The sequence below is a fragment of the Vidua chalybeata genome, chromosome 6 (genome assembly GCF_026979565.1).
Source record: "Vidua chalybeata isolate OUT-0048 chromosome 6, bVidCha1 merged haplotype, whole genome shotgun sequence".
Taxonomy (NCBI): Eukaryota; Metazoa; Chordata; class Aves; order Passeriformes; family Viduidae; genus Vidua; species Vidua chalybeata.
The window spans coordinates 32,968,854-32,985,002 of record NC_071535.1 but is presented as its reverse complement, the minus strand read 5'-3'; the positions used below and the strand labels follow the sequence as shown (position 1 = coordinate 32,985,002).

The following is a 16,149-nucleotide window of genomic DNA, read 5'->3' as shown; positions in this document are numbered from 1 at the left end:
CCACAGCTTTTCCTGCCTGCCATCTCTGGGGGATGCCCTAGACAACAACTAGGAGTCTCTCATGGACATAGCTTGTGTTGCAAGAAATGAATTTGTAGGTTCCCAGCGGGAGTTACTCCATGGCCTACCCTGACCTAAAGAGTGGACTGCATCCCCTAATCTAATTAATAGAACTAGCAGAGTGCATCTCCTTCCTTCACTGGGATGGAAAAAAAAACCACTGTGGTAGGCAAAGGGAGTCACAAAATTGGTTCCTATTGAGGCAGGAGGTTTCTGCCTCCACACATCATCTGTGTTAGCCAGGGAAGTCTCACTGAAGGGAACACCTCCTGCTGCAATCAGCAGCATTTGACAGGATCTTGTAAAGCAAATGTTCTGTCCCCCACAATGGGTATCCATTTGGGAAGTGCTGGATAAGAGTGTGCTATAGCTACTCATGATTTCCTCTCATAGTATCTTGTACAAGGCAAACCATGCACTCCCACCTTGCAGCTATGCCTGCAGCATGGAGCCAGAGCATCCGAAGGACTCACTGAAAGAGCAGTACAGGCAGCAGGCCTCCCTGCAGCCTGTATGGTCTATATCCTTTTTACTTCTAAAGGGACACAATGCAGGATAGAATTACCTCAGCAGGAATGTTTTTGAACTCATTTAGACAGTTAAGGATAATGTTATCCCCATCATTTTTTGCTGCCACTCCAGACTCATTGACACACTTCAGGAGCTGCTGGATCTCGCTGTACTTCTGCTGCTTCACCAGCTGCTTGGCCACTTTGCTGTACACTTCTGTAGCCTCCAGCTGGAAGTCCTAGAGGTAGTTGGAACATCAGAACAACACGTTGAATGTTCTCAGCAGGTTTTCTCAGAGGGAGTCTACACAACTGAGACAATCTCTCCTCAGGACAAAATACCACACCACACTCCAAAGAGTCAAAGCTGTTTTGGGAGCCTCTGGTTTTCCACTCATCACTGCTCAGGGTTGACTTAAGAGAGTTTTTTATAACCAGACTTGTAAAAATCAATCCTGCTTAAGAACAGGAGTGCTGTTACTGCCTTCTTTTCAGGAGTGCCAAAAAAAATCAGTTTTATTTCTTCTGGCAAAAGCTCTTTCCTAGATCTCTACCCACTTCTCCCTCACTTAGCACATTCCCACTATATTTCTCCAGCCCCCCCCACCAGCAGTCACCCTTTGGATACCCCAAACAGGAGGCAATTGACCATCATACACCATCCACATGAGGGAAGAGATGACAAAAGCTGTGAACTGATCCTGCAATGAGTAAGTAAAGAAAAAAAAGGATGGAAATGAAAGTGATAGGCAGCTGGACTCACTGCTCTGTTTTTACTGGAGGTAGTGGCTGCTGCTTAGAAGTACTGTTTTTCTAAGGCTCTTCATCTCCCTACAAACAGGAGCTCTGCCTTGTACATCCTGACCTGAAAGAAGGAGCAGGACCTGCCACATCCATAAATATTCTTTCAGCGTGCCACCTCTGTCCAAAAGTACCCTGGCTCTACCGTCTGGGACTATATGGATAAGAAACACTCAGAAGAGTTTAGAGGCTCATGAGCTATGCTGACTGATAATCACTCAACTTCTACCCAGACATGACGAATGAGAGGTCCCCAGCAAGAGTTTCCAGTTAATTAATTTTGCTCTCAAATCAGGAGAATAGAACAGAGAGAGCTGGCCTTATTTATTCACTGTCTTTGCATGACTGTCATGAACTGCAGAGAGCTACCACGTGAGAGGTCTCTACAAACATCTGTGACTGTGGTTTGCCAGAGTTCAGACACTGAACAAGGTGCACAGCAAAGGAAAAGCTGTACTTCATTCCTTTGTAGGACCCAATTACTCTGGAAATGTCCTACTGAAACCGCATCTTAATTTCTTTACCAAGCTTCCACAAATACATGGACATGTAAGATTTAAAACTTGAGACTTTTCTCTTAACAAGTTTTGCTTTTGAGGGGATTAAAATACATTTGGGGGGAAAAAGGCTTTTGTTTAAATAATTGCTGCTTTCAGGAGTTACTTTGCATTAATATTGGTTGTTATATCAAGTTTTTCCATACCTGGAGAACTCTAAATGCAATCCCAAACCCCTCCTCAATGTTTTTGCCTTCCAGTATGACCTGAAAAGAGAAGCACAGACAACTCTGGGAATTCACATTCCTTTTGCATTATGTACAGTTAAATAATATTAATGGAAATCCAGATTTTGCCCAGAGGCCAAAATAAAATGCATTCCTTCAACAGAAAACAGCACCATCCCAAGAAGTACAGCAAATTATAGGGTCTATTGTCACACACTGCTTCCACAAGGGGCATTAGGCAATTTACAGATGGAGATGAGCCAAAGTTAAGAATGGTTAAAATTACAGCATTATTTGCCTTGCTTCCAAATATAATGGGATGCACAGTCAAAAGGAATATTACTATTTGTATGTTAGATGCTCTGCCTCTGAAAATTTGAGGAGATGAGCTCCAAGTTCTCACATGTTCTCTGCTACTCTGAGGAAAAACCTGAATTTTTCCTAAATGATGGGTTGCACTCATGTGTAAGTAACCTGCCCAGAAAAAAATACAAGAAACTGCTTCAACCATCAAATGCTTCAACCTGCATTAGAAGTTAGTATTGTCGATGAAAAATAGAGTTGTGTTCAAAATAGCAATTAGTACCTTGCAAGCAACATCCATTTTCATGTTATTGTTTCCAAAGAGTGTGGGCAAGGAGGAATCTGTCATTTGAGAGGTTCCTGAGCTCTCACACTGATGCAGGAACTTTGTTACTTCCATCTGCAGATCAACTGTATTGATGTGCCTAGATAGTGAAAAAATTCTAACTTCATTTAGTAATAGAGAAGGTGTCAATTATTATTTATATGAACTAATTTCTTCAATACCTTTCAAAAGAAGACATACTTATAAACAATTATTTTAGTTGCTTTTTGACTTTGTCCATTGTACAAGTCTGCAGCAATATTACTTTTCAGATCTGTGCACTTAACATACATCACAAACTGAAGAGCAATTATTCACATTATTTCAAAGAAGTGAGCCAGAGAAACTGGATCCCCAAATAAACATCTGTTCCTGCTTTTTCACCTCATCTCACACACACACCTCTCCAGGTTTAAGTTAAGAGTCTAGCCTAAAAGAAAGAAAGAAAAAAGCCCCGAAGAAAACCAAGATATAAAACCCCAAGTACAAGAGAGATCTGGCTAGATTTACACTTGGACTTTTGAATACAGGAATCCAGTTATCTCAGACACCTATAGCTTGTACATAGTGTAGTGTTTTGAGCTAACCCCGGTAGACAGTGAAGCACTACAAAGCTGCTTGCTTTCTGGAGAGGAAAGCGAGAGAAGAAGAAAAAAAACTTGTGGACTGATGTATAATTGTCTATGCATTGTAGGGCTCCTGTTTGTTTTTTCAAACTGAAGGCGGGTAGTCTAATACACATGCATATTTTTGGTAGAAACAACTGCCCATCTCCTGATTTGGATTGTTGGGGGAAAAAGTGATGGGAATCCTACACTTGTAACTACCTAAAAGCAGATTTGGGTCAAGGACAACCAGTAAATGTTAGCTAAACTTAAATGAAAGAAATAAAAACCCCAAAGTCTAAAGCCTGAATTTTACCTCTCCTAAAACAGCTTCTTGTTTATAAATACCTGGACACATCTGTAGCAGACATTTTCTTCCGAAAAGTGAATGCCATTTTTTTCCTTCCTGAACTTCTTGAGACCTCCTGCAGATAGACTTTGAGATGGTCCTTGATCTTTAGAAGCCACATCTGTTTTCCTCCAAGTTCAGTGTAAGACTTTGCTCCATGAGTGAAAAATCTAATGCAGGTCATTGCAGCACGGACATGATCCTGGAAGAAATGCACTCACCACTAAGATGGACCACAGGACCTCACCTTCATTAATCACTATCTGCACTGAAGGGCTCACACAAAGCAGGCAGAGCTCTGTTTTCTTTAATACAATATGCCAGAGCCATGACATAATCAGGTCAGCTTTAGTAAGGCTCAGGCCTTTCTATGTTTTCTAAGACTGTAAAGAGGCAAAAATGTGCTTTTCCAGCATGCAGGTTTAGACCAAAGTAAATAACCAAAAGTCTGATAGTATTCAGCATTTCACTGAAAGAGATGGCACTGTCCCTCAACTTACCTTCATGAACTGTTGCAGTTCATACAGAATATGGTAATAGTTCTTTCTTTGCAAGTATTTGCAGGCTGCAATCAAGTAGACTCCCCAGCTTTCCAATCCTGGATCAATGGTTTCCAGCAAATTCTCCAACATATGCAGTTTTCCACTTTTATAACTTGGAATGAAGATCCCTTCAATAAACACTTCTGATGGGGATTCCTACACAAACAGAAAGTTGCTTGAAGCAAAGCCTCTGTAGCTTATTTTCCTTATGTAATATAAAGGCATTTTAAGTGACAGAGATAATAAAATTAATAAATAATTGACACTGGAAGCGATTTCTGGGGGTTATTTTGTTCAAAACCCCATTCAAAGAATGACTTCCAAGTTAGGTTATGCTGCTCTGGACCTGTCTAGTCAAGTTCTGAGCAAGACAAAGAGTGATCCAACAACCTCCCTGTGTCCCTGGTCCCGTGTCCAAATATATGCACAAAAAAGCGCCCAAAACAAACCCCAAACCTTTTTTTTTATATCCAGTTGGAATTTCCCTTGCTCCCAATTGTGTCCACTGTCTCTTACCCTTATACTGGGCACACAGGAGATAAACATGGCTCTCTTTTTGCTATAATCACCCACTTGGTAGCTGAAAACAGCACACACAGATCTTCTGTTGCCTTTTCTTCCAGCAGGAAAAAGCTAGCTCTATCATTCTCCTCAAGTAATCAGGTGTTTCAGGCCCCTAGACACTTTGGTGGCCTTCAATTAGACTCACTTCACTTTCACAGTGTCTGTTTTGTACATGGAAACCCAGGACTGGGCACAGTTGTTCAGATGAAACCTCACAAGTAGTGACCTGAGGGGGATATTTACTCCCCTTGACCTCTTGACTGTGGTCTTGCAAATGCAGCCTCATATGTGCTTCTTTCCACAGTAACATTAATATGTGTCAACAGGGCCACCACAAAAAAAAAAAAAAGTTTTAAAAGTTTGATATGAAATTTTTGAAATTTTTTTTGTATCTCAGAGTAAGAGACAAGTGACAAAGTCTGTACACATAAAATGTCTCTAAACAAGCAACTGCAAAATGTTCAGTCAGCAGCTCAGTACTTTACAGCTTTAGGGGAACAAACGCTCCTCTCTGGTTTGTATGATTACTACCAGTTCTTTGTCCAAAACTTCCACATCAAATTGCCTGTCTAGAGTATTTTCCAAGTCTGCTACTTAAGAGGTGAAATTATGTCACCTACATTGTAAAAATATGCAACTTTTCTTAAAAGCAGATTTAAACTGATGTAAGGGATAAATTTAAAAAGGTAATTCAATGTGCAGATGATTGTAAGATGTTAGAATGACTGATGGTACAGTGAGAAAGCAGAGTGGATAAGGCAACTTTGTTTTCTATTAACAAACCTCATAACCAGATAAAGATAATGGTGTTACTTGTTGTACATTCTCAGTAAGTTATTTCAAATAATAATAATAAAAAATCAGTAATTCAAACACAAGCACAGCAACGTGGAAAAGGAAACACCACACTCCCACAAGCTGGTGAGATATAATGATTCACATCTCCTAAGAAGCACCCTTAATGTCTTAGTAAGAACCTGGAATAATTTCTAGATTTAATTGTAGTTTAGCACCAACAGAACTGATTGCTCCAGAGATACATAAGTCCTCTTATATTATGCAGTTTCCTTAAGTGAGAGCTGGAAACCGCATTTTGGGTTCCCTAGACTTCTGTCCTCTGTATTCCCTTATATTCCTAATGGTTACAGAAGTGCAAACATAGGTGATCTGATTCAACAAACAATACCATGAGACAGAGACACAGGACAGGGAGTAGTGTCTAATGTTATCTACACCCTGGAATTCAAAATTTTCCTTCTCTCTTCTGAACTCTATGACAGCAGTCCCAGGTTTTCAACTTTGTAGAAAAAAAGACAAAGTGCTGTTGATACAGGACCTCTATAAAAAGAACCAAAACTGCATGTTCTCTTTATATCTGTATAGATCAGTGTTGCTCTTCTGTCTCCCTGAATTCCTGTCAGTCACTGGATAGTTTGTATAACAGCATTTCAGGACCTCAGCAAACTCCTGTGCAGAAAGCCACCTAAACACTGCATGATGCTCATTGCTGCTTTTCAAATTTCAGTTTTGGTGATGAAAATTGAATTACTCACCTTATTTAGCAAGTGAAGCAGTGCTTCTCTCATACAGTCATGCCTCATGTAAAAGCTTATTATTGCCAGATTAGTGCTGTAACTGTGTAAATAGAACAAGCACTCCTGATAATAGCTGTTGTGTTGAATCTTCCCCTCCCACATCATCTCCAGGGACAGACTTCTTGTTCTCAGTGTTGCTTCAAGTTCCCTCAATGTCGCAAAGTAATCATCATCCTACCATTAACACAGAGAATCAATGATAGGTGATCAGCAAGAGAAAATCTTCTTCTCAGACAGGTCTTGTCACTAAGCCCTGAAGAATTTCTTTACTGTTGTTTTTAAAGTAGGTATTGCTTCAGAGGAGTAAGAATCCAGCAATGCTTTTTATAAACACTAGACTGGAACCCTGCTATCAACAGATGTGTTGAATGTTGCTGTACCCAGCATAGCTGTTTCCAAGGACAGGTAGAAGGCTTACGTAAAAAAATTCCGGTGTCAACAGCTACTTCAACAACCCAGTTCAAAGAGGCTTTTTTATTCTCCTGCAATATGTACTTCGTTTTTCATCATCATGATTATGCAGTTATTGAGTACAAAAAGTAATTTTTTGGTACCTAATCAGAATTCCAAACCATTTAGTAGTGCTTTTTGATGAGAGGAGTGGGAAAGCATTTGTAAGTCTTTGAACTTCTGTAAAGTTACCAGAGTTTCAGTAGAAAAATTGCATCACTGCAGCATCACAAAATATTGCTGAGATTGAGTTTACCTTCCTTAGACTGTAGTAACAGTACATTATCCAGTACAGCCTATTTTCCCCCCACAAAGTATATCCCAAATTGCTATAAAATCCTACAATCTTCTCAGGCACCACTTCAATGTGATGAACAGCTAAGAAATTTCTCAACAATATTCCGTTGGCAATACACAATCATGACAAAGAAGGAAAATAAATGCCCTAACACCTGCTATGGTAACATGCATTGCTGTAAGGTGTGTACTAAACCATAATTACTTGGTCTTGCCATAGCCCCTCAGAGTAGACAGAGAAGATTCTTACTGTGATGAGTACTGGCTTCACTGTGGACTCCAGGTACTGTATCACATCCTGGACCAGCCTTGAACCATGGTTCAGCTGGTTTAGATCCATGGGTGGCTTTAAGCATCGGTTGAACTTCTCTCTTGCTGCAGTTAGATTTCCAGCTTTAAGGCAAGCCATGCCCCAGGCATGCCACGCTCCACCTGGATCCAATCCAGATTTTGTAGAAACCTAAATTCAAAATCATTTGTTAATATTACAACACAGTCCCAGTACAGCAAATAGGAAAAACGGCTTATCACACAGTCCGTGATTGTGACCTTTCCCATCCTAGCGTGTGTTTTCCATTAAAAACAAACAGCTAAAAAACCATATGAAAAACCTGTGCTGATTATTTCCACATTATCTAAAGGCCAAACTAAAGGCCAACTAAAGGCCAACTACCAAAACACCCATGATTTCCAAATGTGGAAGTATTTTTTATTGTGTAAGTTTAAACTACTGTTTATCTAGGAAATTTCAGTTCATGAATTCTAAACCAGGACATTTTCATATCTGCTTTTCTAAAGCAGATGATTTTCACAGAGCAGAATTAATCAGATTTGGGGTTTTAAAAAAGGCAACAGAAGATGCTTCATGAACTGCCAAGATATTTTCTATTTCACACAACTTTGCTGATAAAACTTACTCCTGATTTTCTTTAGTAGACCTAAAGCTCTTTTAGCTGCTTTTAAACAACAACTATTTCTATTCAAATAGGTCATCTATTCTTGCTGTTTATTACTGCTTAAAAAAATCTTAATATTATTTGTAGTATCATAATCCTGTATTTAACAAAGTGCAATGCCAAAAAAGAGAGGCATACAGAATCCTGAGAGCAGGATTAGATGATGATAAACCACATGTATAGATGTATAGATTTGCCAATACTGCTGATTTCCAAGTAAATAGTTGGGAAAGGTGTCTTACCAATGTTTGCTGTCAGATTACAGACAAATAGAATCTAACATTTAAGCTTCAGAAAAAGTCCGGCCACAAAGGGTGTCTCATCCCTTCTTGCAAGGCTTCAAGATTCCTTGCAGTTAATGCAAGGAATGCATTTAATGACTTCCTTGCAGTTAGTCCATTCCAATCTTAACTGTACCAGGGAACAAGGCTGCTTATCCTTCCCTTCTGCAGCCTGCTCCACAGCAGGACTTTTCCATCTCAGAAATTGTTTCCAGTGTTAAGGAAATGATTTCTTCCACGTTTAGAAACTTAATCTCAGTTTGTAACTGTTTAAATATTGTCCATTTCACACATGACATCCATCTGAATTCAGGAGGGAGGAAAACAAAAGCCACTACAGAAGAATTAACACTGCCATCCCTCCACCTGTGTTACCTCTATAGCTAGTTGATAGTACTCTGCTTCCAAAAGCTGATTTCTCAATCTTGTTACTGCTGCTGGGAGAAGGATCTGATCCAAAGATGGCACTGGACGGTAGGCAGCAGCAACCAATATATTCAACACATCCACTTTGCTGATGTAGCTAGAGGTTAAACAAATATATTTGCTTTCACTATTACTATACATCGAAGAACTTTATGCAAAGACAACTCTTAGGACAGTGGTTTCTGTTCAGAGTATTTGTTATTGTTTGGGGTTTCTTTGCCATGTTCAGTGTAACGTGCTGACTTGAAGAGACCAGCTATATCTTACCAAATCAACACAGTACATGTGAAATTTATACAGCACACCTGCCACCTCAAGCTCTGTAGGACAAAACATGAAGAAGTGCAAAATGTTCATTCTCAGGAAGCACAGGTTTAAAATCCTGTACTAAAATACAGATTGAAAGGAGATGCACAACAGCTTAAGTAAAATATGTACCCATCTTTGTGAATAATTTCTTCCTAGTCAGAGAATTCTCTCAGTAATTAAGTAGTCATATTACTTGAACTTCTTCTATTTGAACTTTCCCATTAGTCCTGCATTAGGAACTTCTCATTTGAACTGGTCCACAGTACAAACACAAAGTAACCCTTCCACCTCCACTCCTCAATGAAAAAAGATAATCTTGACAGTACCACAATACAGTCTAGTGAATATCTGATTAGAGTTACCTGTCACAGAGAGCTAGGTCCTGGCTCCTTCCAGCTTTTACAAACATCATTTTAGCACTGAAGAGTAATTGTTTCATGATGTCCATAAGGAGTCCAGCATCGACCTCAGGATTAGTGAGCCCTTGGGACAACCTGCAGCAGTGTTCTATCAGCTGGTGGCCACACACTATGCTGTCACTGTGCAGGCTAAGGATGGCAATACACAAGGAAGAGCTGGGAGCCTGACAATTTGAGGAAAGACAGATAAATATAAGTATTGAGGTAGTTCTCCAGTGAACTGCTTATTGGACTATATTGGACTCTCTTGTAACCTCACCTGCTCATAATAAAATTCACTGCGTACAATTTCATTCTCCTCCTCATTCAGGGAAAAAATCCATTCAAGATCAGTTGCCTTGGATATTTGTACCACTGTGGAATATTCATTATTAGAAGTTTCTACAGCAAAAAAGAAACCACCAGATAAAATCATTGCACAAGAAGCATCAAACCCAGCTAAGGACACATAATGCAGAATGTTATCTCAAAAAGTCATCTCTCAAAAAGTCATCTATCATCTGTCTCTCAAAAAAGTCATCTATAGTCCTCTCATTGTGCCATTTCCCTGCCAGCATCACATGTCCAGCCCACATCACAGAAACATTTCCTTCCCTCAGCAGGCTGCCACATCATATCTAAACTTACTGTCACTGTTACTAGTAACATATTTTCAAATTATTTTTTAACTCTTATGCTACTGGGCATCAAGCACAGCAGCTTTCCCTCTTTAGCCTCCCTTTAGGCAATTTATTAAGTATTTCTGAGCAGGAAGGAACTGGAAATATGAGAGCTGTGGGTTTCAGCTTGAAGGGGAAAATAAAAAGCACAAAGGGTAAATTGACTTAACCACCTCTATGTTCTTTTCAAAATTCAGGTGATTTGCCCATGGAGTCCATGAGCTTTAGGCCAAACGATTTTAAGAAGACCTAACTCCTAATGTAAATTTTTCTTATAAAATAGTACTGCGGAAAATTGTAGTGCTGATCAAATGATTCAAGAAATATAATTTCTGTGAAAAGTAGTTTTCTTTCCTCCAGATTAAGGAAATACTTGTTTTGAAACTTGTAACCCAGAACAGTTATAAATGAAATACTGTCATCTGTGTGTAGCTGAAAGCGCACAAGCCCTCTGATGATCAAGTTTGTGACTGCAGTTCCAAAAACCCAATGGCCAATCTCACAATGCCAAGAAATGAAGAATAATGACAATTTGCTACTCTTGCCCCTGATCAGCTTCCTCTGGAAAAAAAAAAAATTTAGAAAGTCTCAAAACGTACTCATTTAGAGTTCACATCCCTTTTTAGAGTGCTGAGTAACTCTAAAACTGTAGGGTGAATTAAAAAAAAACCCAAAGCAACCAAACCAAACCAAAATTCAACACCCCCCCTGCACTTTTCCAAGTTGAACTGGAAACTGAATTGACATAAAAACTAGGCTAGAAAATATTTGATAAGCCTTCTCCACAGTCCCCCCAGATAAATTAGAAAAGCAATAAAAATAAAACTCTTTCCCTCTTAAATCTGAGGATTTTCACATTTTTCTTACCCACTCTTACTGAACGGTTCACATAGGCCCAGTGATGTGCAGCAATGCTACACAAAAGCTACATTTCAGCTGTTTCAGTTTTGAAACAAAGGTAACAGTAAAGAAAATTTCAATCAACAGTAGGGGAAAAATTCTCAAATAGCCCATTATACTTTAAAAAGGAGTAAACAAGAAAAAATATTCTTATTTGCTTTGTTATTACACAAAAGCAAATATTGCACCATGTTTCTTGCTACTGTTCTAAGCACTTCAACTAACTGTGTCTTGTTCTGACAGAATTTCACATCAGTGTAGGAAAATTTCACAATCAACCAAAACACCAAAACCAGTAAATACCTCCTGAGGAAAAATGGCAGAGAAAAAGTCAATTAAATTTTGCTATTATTCCTGAAGCTTAAGATATTAGATTTGGAAATTGAGGCAACAAAATGCAATTACTATTTTCACACAATCAGCACAGGAGATGGAACTCAGGACACAGCCAGACCCATGAGAGGGGCCTCATACTGTGCTACTTCTTGGCAGCATGGGGTATGAAACACCACAGCCCACTGCAGGGTACTCAGAATTGTACTGTCATGGTTTATAAAAAGAGGATTCCTCAGCACTGCTCTGTAGTGAGCTAATTAATTCCTACTCACATTACTGCCTCTCACTGACTTTCTAGAATGAAAAGTGGATTCTCCAACTCTTTTTCAGTTCCTTTCTATAACACCCATCCAACGAATTCAATATTGGCTCAGATATCTCTCCTAAGTCTCAATTTTCATTCACAGAAGTTTGAAATGCTCAATCTCAGCCTGCACATGCAAAAACCATCAGTGATATTTTGTAACTGAAATTTTGATCACCCTTTAGCTGCAACTAGGTAAATCAGCTTCCAGTATCTAACTGCTAATAAGGCACTTTAAAAAAACTGAGGTTTAACAGTACTACATTCCTTACCTTCCACTTGCTCCTGATCTTCTTTTCTGCTGTAATAAAATGACAGAAAGAACCATCATGCCTACTCCAGCACACTGGGGGAAACATGGTTTTAAGGCAGATATCAACATGGCTACCCTCTTCAGAACACTGTTCTGTAAAAATCCAACACCTATCCCTACATGTCCTTTTCAACACACTGCCCTGCCCCTAATCCCTTCTGCTTGGAAATCTAAGATTCCGCCTCTGTATTGTTGTATTTCAACTGCATTAAGTATTGGCTCTTTTGACCTTCTGTAGGAACAGCACTAGTGCACACATCATAAAAAAGCAGACACTGAGAACAAGAACAGCCCAGTATCAGGACATGTTAGAGCTAAAATAAAGTCTTTGGTATTCAACTGTCTGCCCTTAGAATTTAGCTGGGTTTGATATACAAACAGGGAGAGTATTAAACCCCCCAGACAATTAACTAAAACGTAGCAGCTGGTATTCAAGCACAGCGCTGAGTGCTGCTGGCCTAATCTGGCAATGTAAGCAACCATTCTGACACAAGCTGTTCAGCTGCAAATGACTGCTTGTTTTTTCACAGGTTCCTCTTCAGATCTGCACAGAATTGCTCCTTTCCTAGGAAGCCTGCTGATACTGCCATAGTAGGTACTGCTGCCTGCAGGCTCGATAGGAAAAGGGGAAATGAAAGCATGGCTGGAAAAGGTAAATCTTACTCTCTGTGACCCTGTCAAGCCCCTGCTCAAGGTCACAGAGAGTAAAACTCCTTTCGGCTGCACTTTTCACCAGCTAGCCTGTGTACACACAAGGAATTTCAATCCAATTCTCAGCTGAAAGCAACCATATCATGAAAATCTGTCATCACAGCTGTCCCTTTTATTAAAGGCAGTTTCAAAGCTTATCTAATCAGAAATTTGCTTTTTAATTCCCAAAGGTTCAGGGAGCCATAATTGAGGGATTATGGAATAACTAAAACACTGATATGTTCAGCAGAGCTAGTAAACATGCACTATTAATCCAGAAATTGAGTATACTGCAAGGAACTTTGAGACACTGTAGCAATCTGTGCTATGGTTTGCATCAAAGCATTCAATTCTTAGGTTAGTGATTAATTGATGCTTAAAGAATTATTGATACTTAAAGAATTAAAGAATTTGTTGCCAGGCCCTCCAGTGTTCTATCCAATGTGAAAAGTAAAGTGAGGCATAAGGAACATTCCCACACCTACCAAACCTGAAAATCCCAACAGCTGGAGGCCAAATGGCTGATGTTACATTATCCAGATAAATCCAAATGCTTATGTCTCTCTAATTCCATTCATGCACTCTGCTGAAAATTGAGGAGAACTAGGACAGAAGGACTTACATGCTTGTGTCTTGCACCAAGCCAGGCATGTTTTCTCTGCTGTAGTAGCTATAGCATTGATCACACACACGAGACAGATTTTCTCTGCAAGCTTCTATTTCCATTTTCTTGGTGGAGCAAGAGCTGCACACCAGTCTGCCACAGCGCCTGCAGTGATGGCGCCTGTTAAACTAAGCACAAGAGGTCATGGATGAGCCACAAAGAGAATTTACTGAAGTCCCCTTCTGTGTCTCTCTCTACTCATAAGTAAATTTATTCCATTTGAAGAGAGGAAACACCATGCAGGATAAGGTTTTTCAGAATTATAGAGTGATTGATTCTCCCTGCTAAAATTCCTTTTTGAAGAAAGCATAGCAAAGGGAAAAAAAAAATCAAACCCCAAACCCAGAGGCCAGTATTTAAAATACATTTGCAGCAGCCTTGGGCTTTCTATTACTTAAATTATCCCAGTTTTGATCATAAAGCTAATTAGATCATGTCCTGGAAAAGTTAAAAGCTCTAGACTGTTTTTCCTGATACCATTGTAGTAATTTCCAAATTCAAAAGCAGCAGATACTTTTGAGAAAACAGTACTATTTCTAAGCAGCAGAAGATAACAAATTGCCAACACACCTGCAAAACTAAAAATTAATATTCTCAGAGCACTCATACAGTTCTCAAGTACTCTGTGGAACAATGGTTTTTAGAAAAGTGTAACCAACAGCAAAGATTTCATTTTCTATACTCATAATCTGAATCATATTATTTCTTGCCAGCAGAGTCAAGTAGACAGCCTTCTAGAATATTAATACTGCTGTTGTTACATATGTTTGAGAACCTATAATTGTCTTTTCTCTGATGACCAGATTTCCTCTTTAGGCTCTATCACTTCACAGAACTCTGCAAGGAGCTAACTGTGCCAGTCTCCTTGACCACTCTAAATAGAAACCAATGGTTAAATACCAAAGGACTGACAATCTAGTTGGGCCCATGGTGATGCAGACAAACCTGCTGAAGTAGCTCAGGTCATTCAGAAAACAGACTATGAGGAAGTGCTCATATTAAGGTCACAGTTCTAGGAATGTCTGTACTTCATTTTTGCTCCTTACCATAGTAAAGCGTTCGGTTTTGCAAACCATACATATCGTTTCAGTGTCATCAGGTATCCATTGCTGCTTTGGTGGTGGCTTCTCAGGAGGCACAAATTCTTGAGGAAACAAATTCTGTGGCAGACTTCTGTCTCTGGGACTTGCAGATATGGTTACACCTGAAAATGAGCCAGGCCAAGAAAAATATGGAATGGGATTTAAGCTGTTTCATAGAGTCTCAAGTACCAGAAAACACTACAGACTCAATGAGGCTGTAAGATTTTTCTGCCTCACAAGATGACTACTATCATTATCTTTCAGCTAGGCATGGCAGAATAAAACTGTATAAGGAATATGTATGCTTTAAATCTAAAATTGTAAATTTATAGTACTTCAATGCTGACAAGCAAGAGAATGTACTTATTAAGAGACCTTTTCCACAACCATTAGAGAGGTATAAGACAACGTGGCAACATCTGCTCTTGTATCACAAGCAGAGACTTGGAGGAGGAAGAAAAAAATACCACGGTCATTGGATACCAAAAAATAATACAGAATCTTAAGTATAGCCAGTGTTGGCATTCCTGAAGACTGGGAGTTTCCTTTGTTATCTCAGGGGAGATGTGGTATAGCTAGCAACAGCCTAGCCCTCCCTATTCTGCTTGCCTCTTCAATCTACTAAGGGGAAATCAATTCACGGAGGCAGGAATTTACATGTGGCCTTCGTCATCTTCGACCCCAACAATGAAATACTCATTGAATGAAGTTTACAGTATTAGATAGGCTTTTAGTTTCATATGACGTGAATCAGTTCCCCTACAGGTTAATTAAAAAGTTCAGCATGTCACTGCAGCCCTGCAAGCCACCTTCTGTGTACATGAATATTAAACTAAAGAAGAACAAAAATCTCCATTTCACTAAAGCTAACTCATTCTCATTCAAGTAGATACCAAATTGCAAACAAACATTAAAGGACCATGCATTCAAGTTTTTTAATAGGACAGAGATATTAGACTGACCATTGTAAGAAAAAACTGAAGAGCTACACAGCCCAATCCAAAACACTGCTGTCACTTGATATAAGCAAGAAGAGTCTTCATTTCAGGATACAGAAGCAGGAAATAGTTCAGACACCCTAAACTGTAGATCAGGATATCATTCTGCAGCTCTAGTCCAGGCCCATCACTTGCTAAGAATCATCAACCTTGGAGGTTTGAGGATATTCTGTTAGTCTTTCCTTGAGAGCACACAGACTGTGCATCTTTTGCATGAGTTGCTGAATAGAACCTGCAGAAGAGTTTCTGGTTGTTTCTTAGCTACAAATATTCTCCAGTTGTTCTGGCTTAAATTACTTAGTTTCCATTTTTTTTGTGTCTGAGGACTGTGAGTGGAACCTCTCAGACAATACAAGGTGTGCTATTTTCCTCAGGTCACAATAGTGATCCTAGGGGAAAAAACTTCCAAGGACTGTAGAATGGCATACCCAGTGAATGAACTGGGAGAAAATGGCTGGGAGGGGTTGATCTCCGCTGGAGAATGGGCTGGGCATTAGTCAGCACAATTGTATTATACAGCATTTATTTTTCTTGGGTTTTGTTCTTATTTTCTAGTTTTCGCATCCCTCTTTTCATCATCATCATTACTATATTTTACTTCATTTCAGTTATTAAACTGTCCTTACCTCAACCCACAAGTTTAACCCTTTTCCAAATCTCCTCTACATCCCACCTGTGAAGGGGCTGG

The 16,149-nt window shown here is 39.4% G+C and overlaps 1 protein-coding gene across 2 annotated transcripts in view; it reads right to left on the bottom strand.

Annotated features, from left to right (window-relative positions):
• Nucleotides 1-16,149, bottom strand: part of ZFYVE26 (zinc finger FYVE-type containing 26) — a 49,360-nt gene that overhangs the window by 3,652 nt on the left and 29,559 nt on the right. Inside the window, exons 27-39 of one of the 2 annotated variants that reach the window (XM_053944517.1) lie at nucleotides 14,428-14,585; nucleotides 13,340-13,509; nucleotides 11,987-12,015; nucleotides 9,775-9,896; nucleotides 9,459-9,679; nucleotides 8,737-8,884; nucleotides 7,375-7,584; nucleotides 6,336-6,551; nucleotides 4,177-4,374; nucleotides 3,676-3,878; nucleotides 2,681-2,822; nucleotides 2,074-2,133; nucleotides 626-808 (exon numbers count right to left, since the gene is read on the bottom strand). In XM_053944517.1, the coding sequence (XP_053800492.1) occupies nucleotides 626-808; nucleotides 2,074-2,133; nucleotides 2,681-2,822; nucleotides 3,676-3,878; nucleotides 4,177-4,374; nucleotides 6,336-6,551; nucleotides 7,375-7,584; nucleotides 8,737-8,884; nucleotides 9,459-9,679; nucleotides 9,775-9,896; nucleotides 11,987-12,015; nucleotides 13,340-13,509; nucleotides 14,428-14,585 (2,060 nt within the window). The remainder of the gene's footprint in view (nucleotides 1-625; nucleotides 809-2,073; nucleotides 2,134-2,680; nucleotides 2,823-3,675; nucleotides 3,879-4,176; nucleotides 4,375-6,335; nucleotides 6,552-7,374; nucleotides 7,585-8,736; nucleotides 8,885-9,458; nucleotides 9,680-9,774; nucleotides 9,897-11,986; nucleotides 12,016-13,339; nucleotides 13,510-14,427; nucleotides 14,586-16,149) is intronic. The other variant, XM_053944518.1, reaches the window with a different exon arrangement.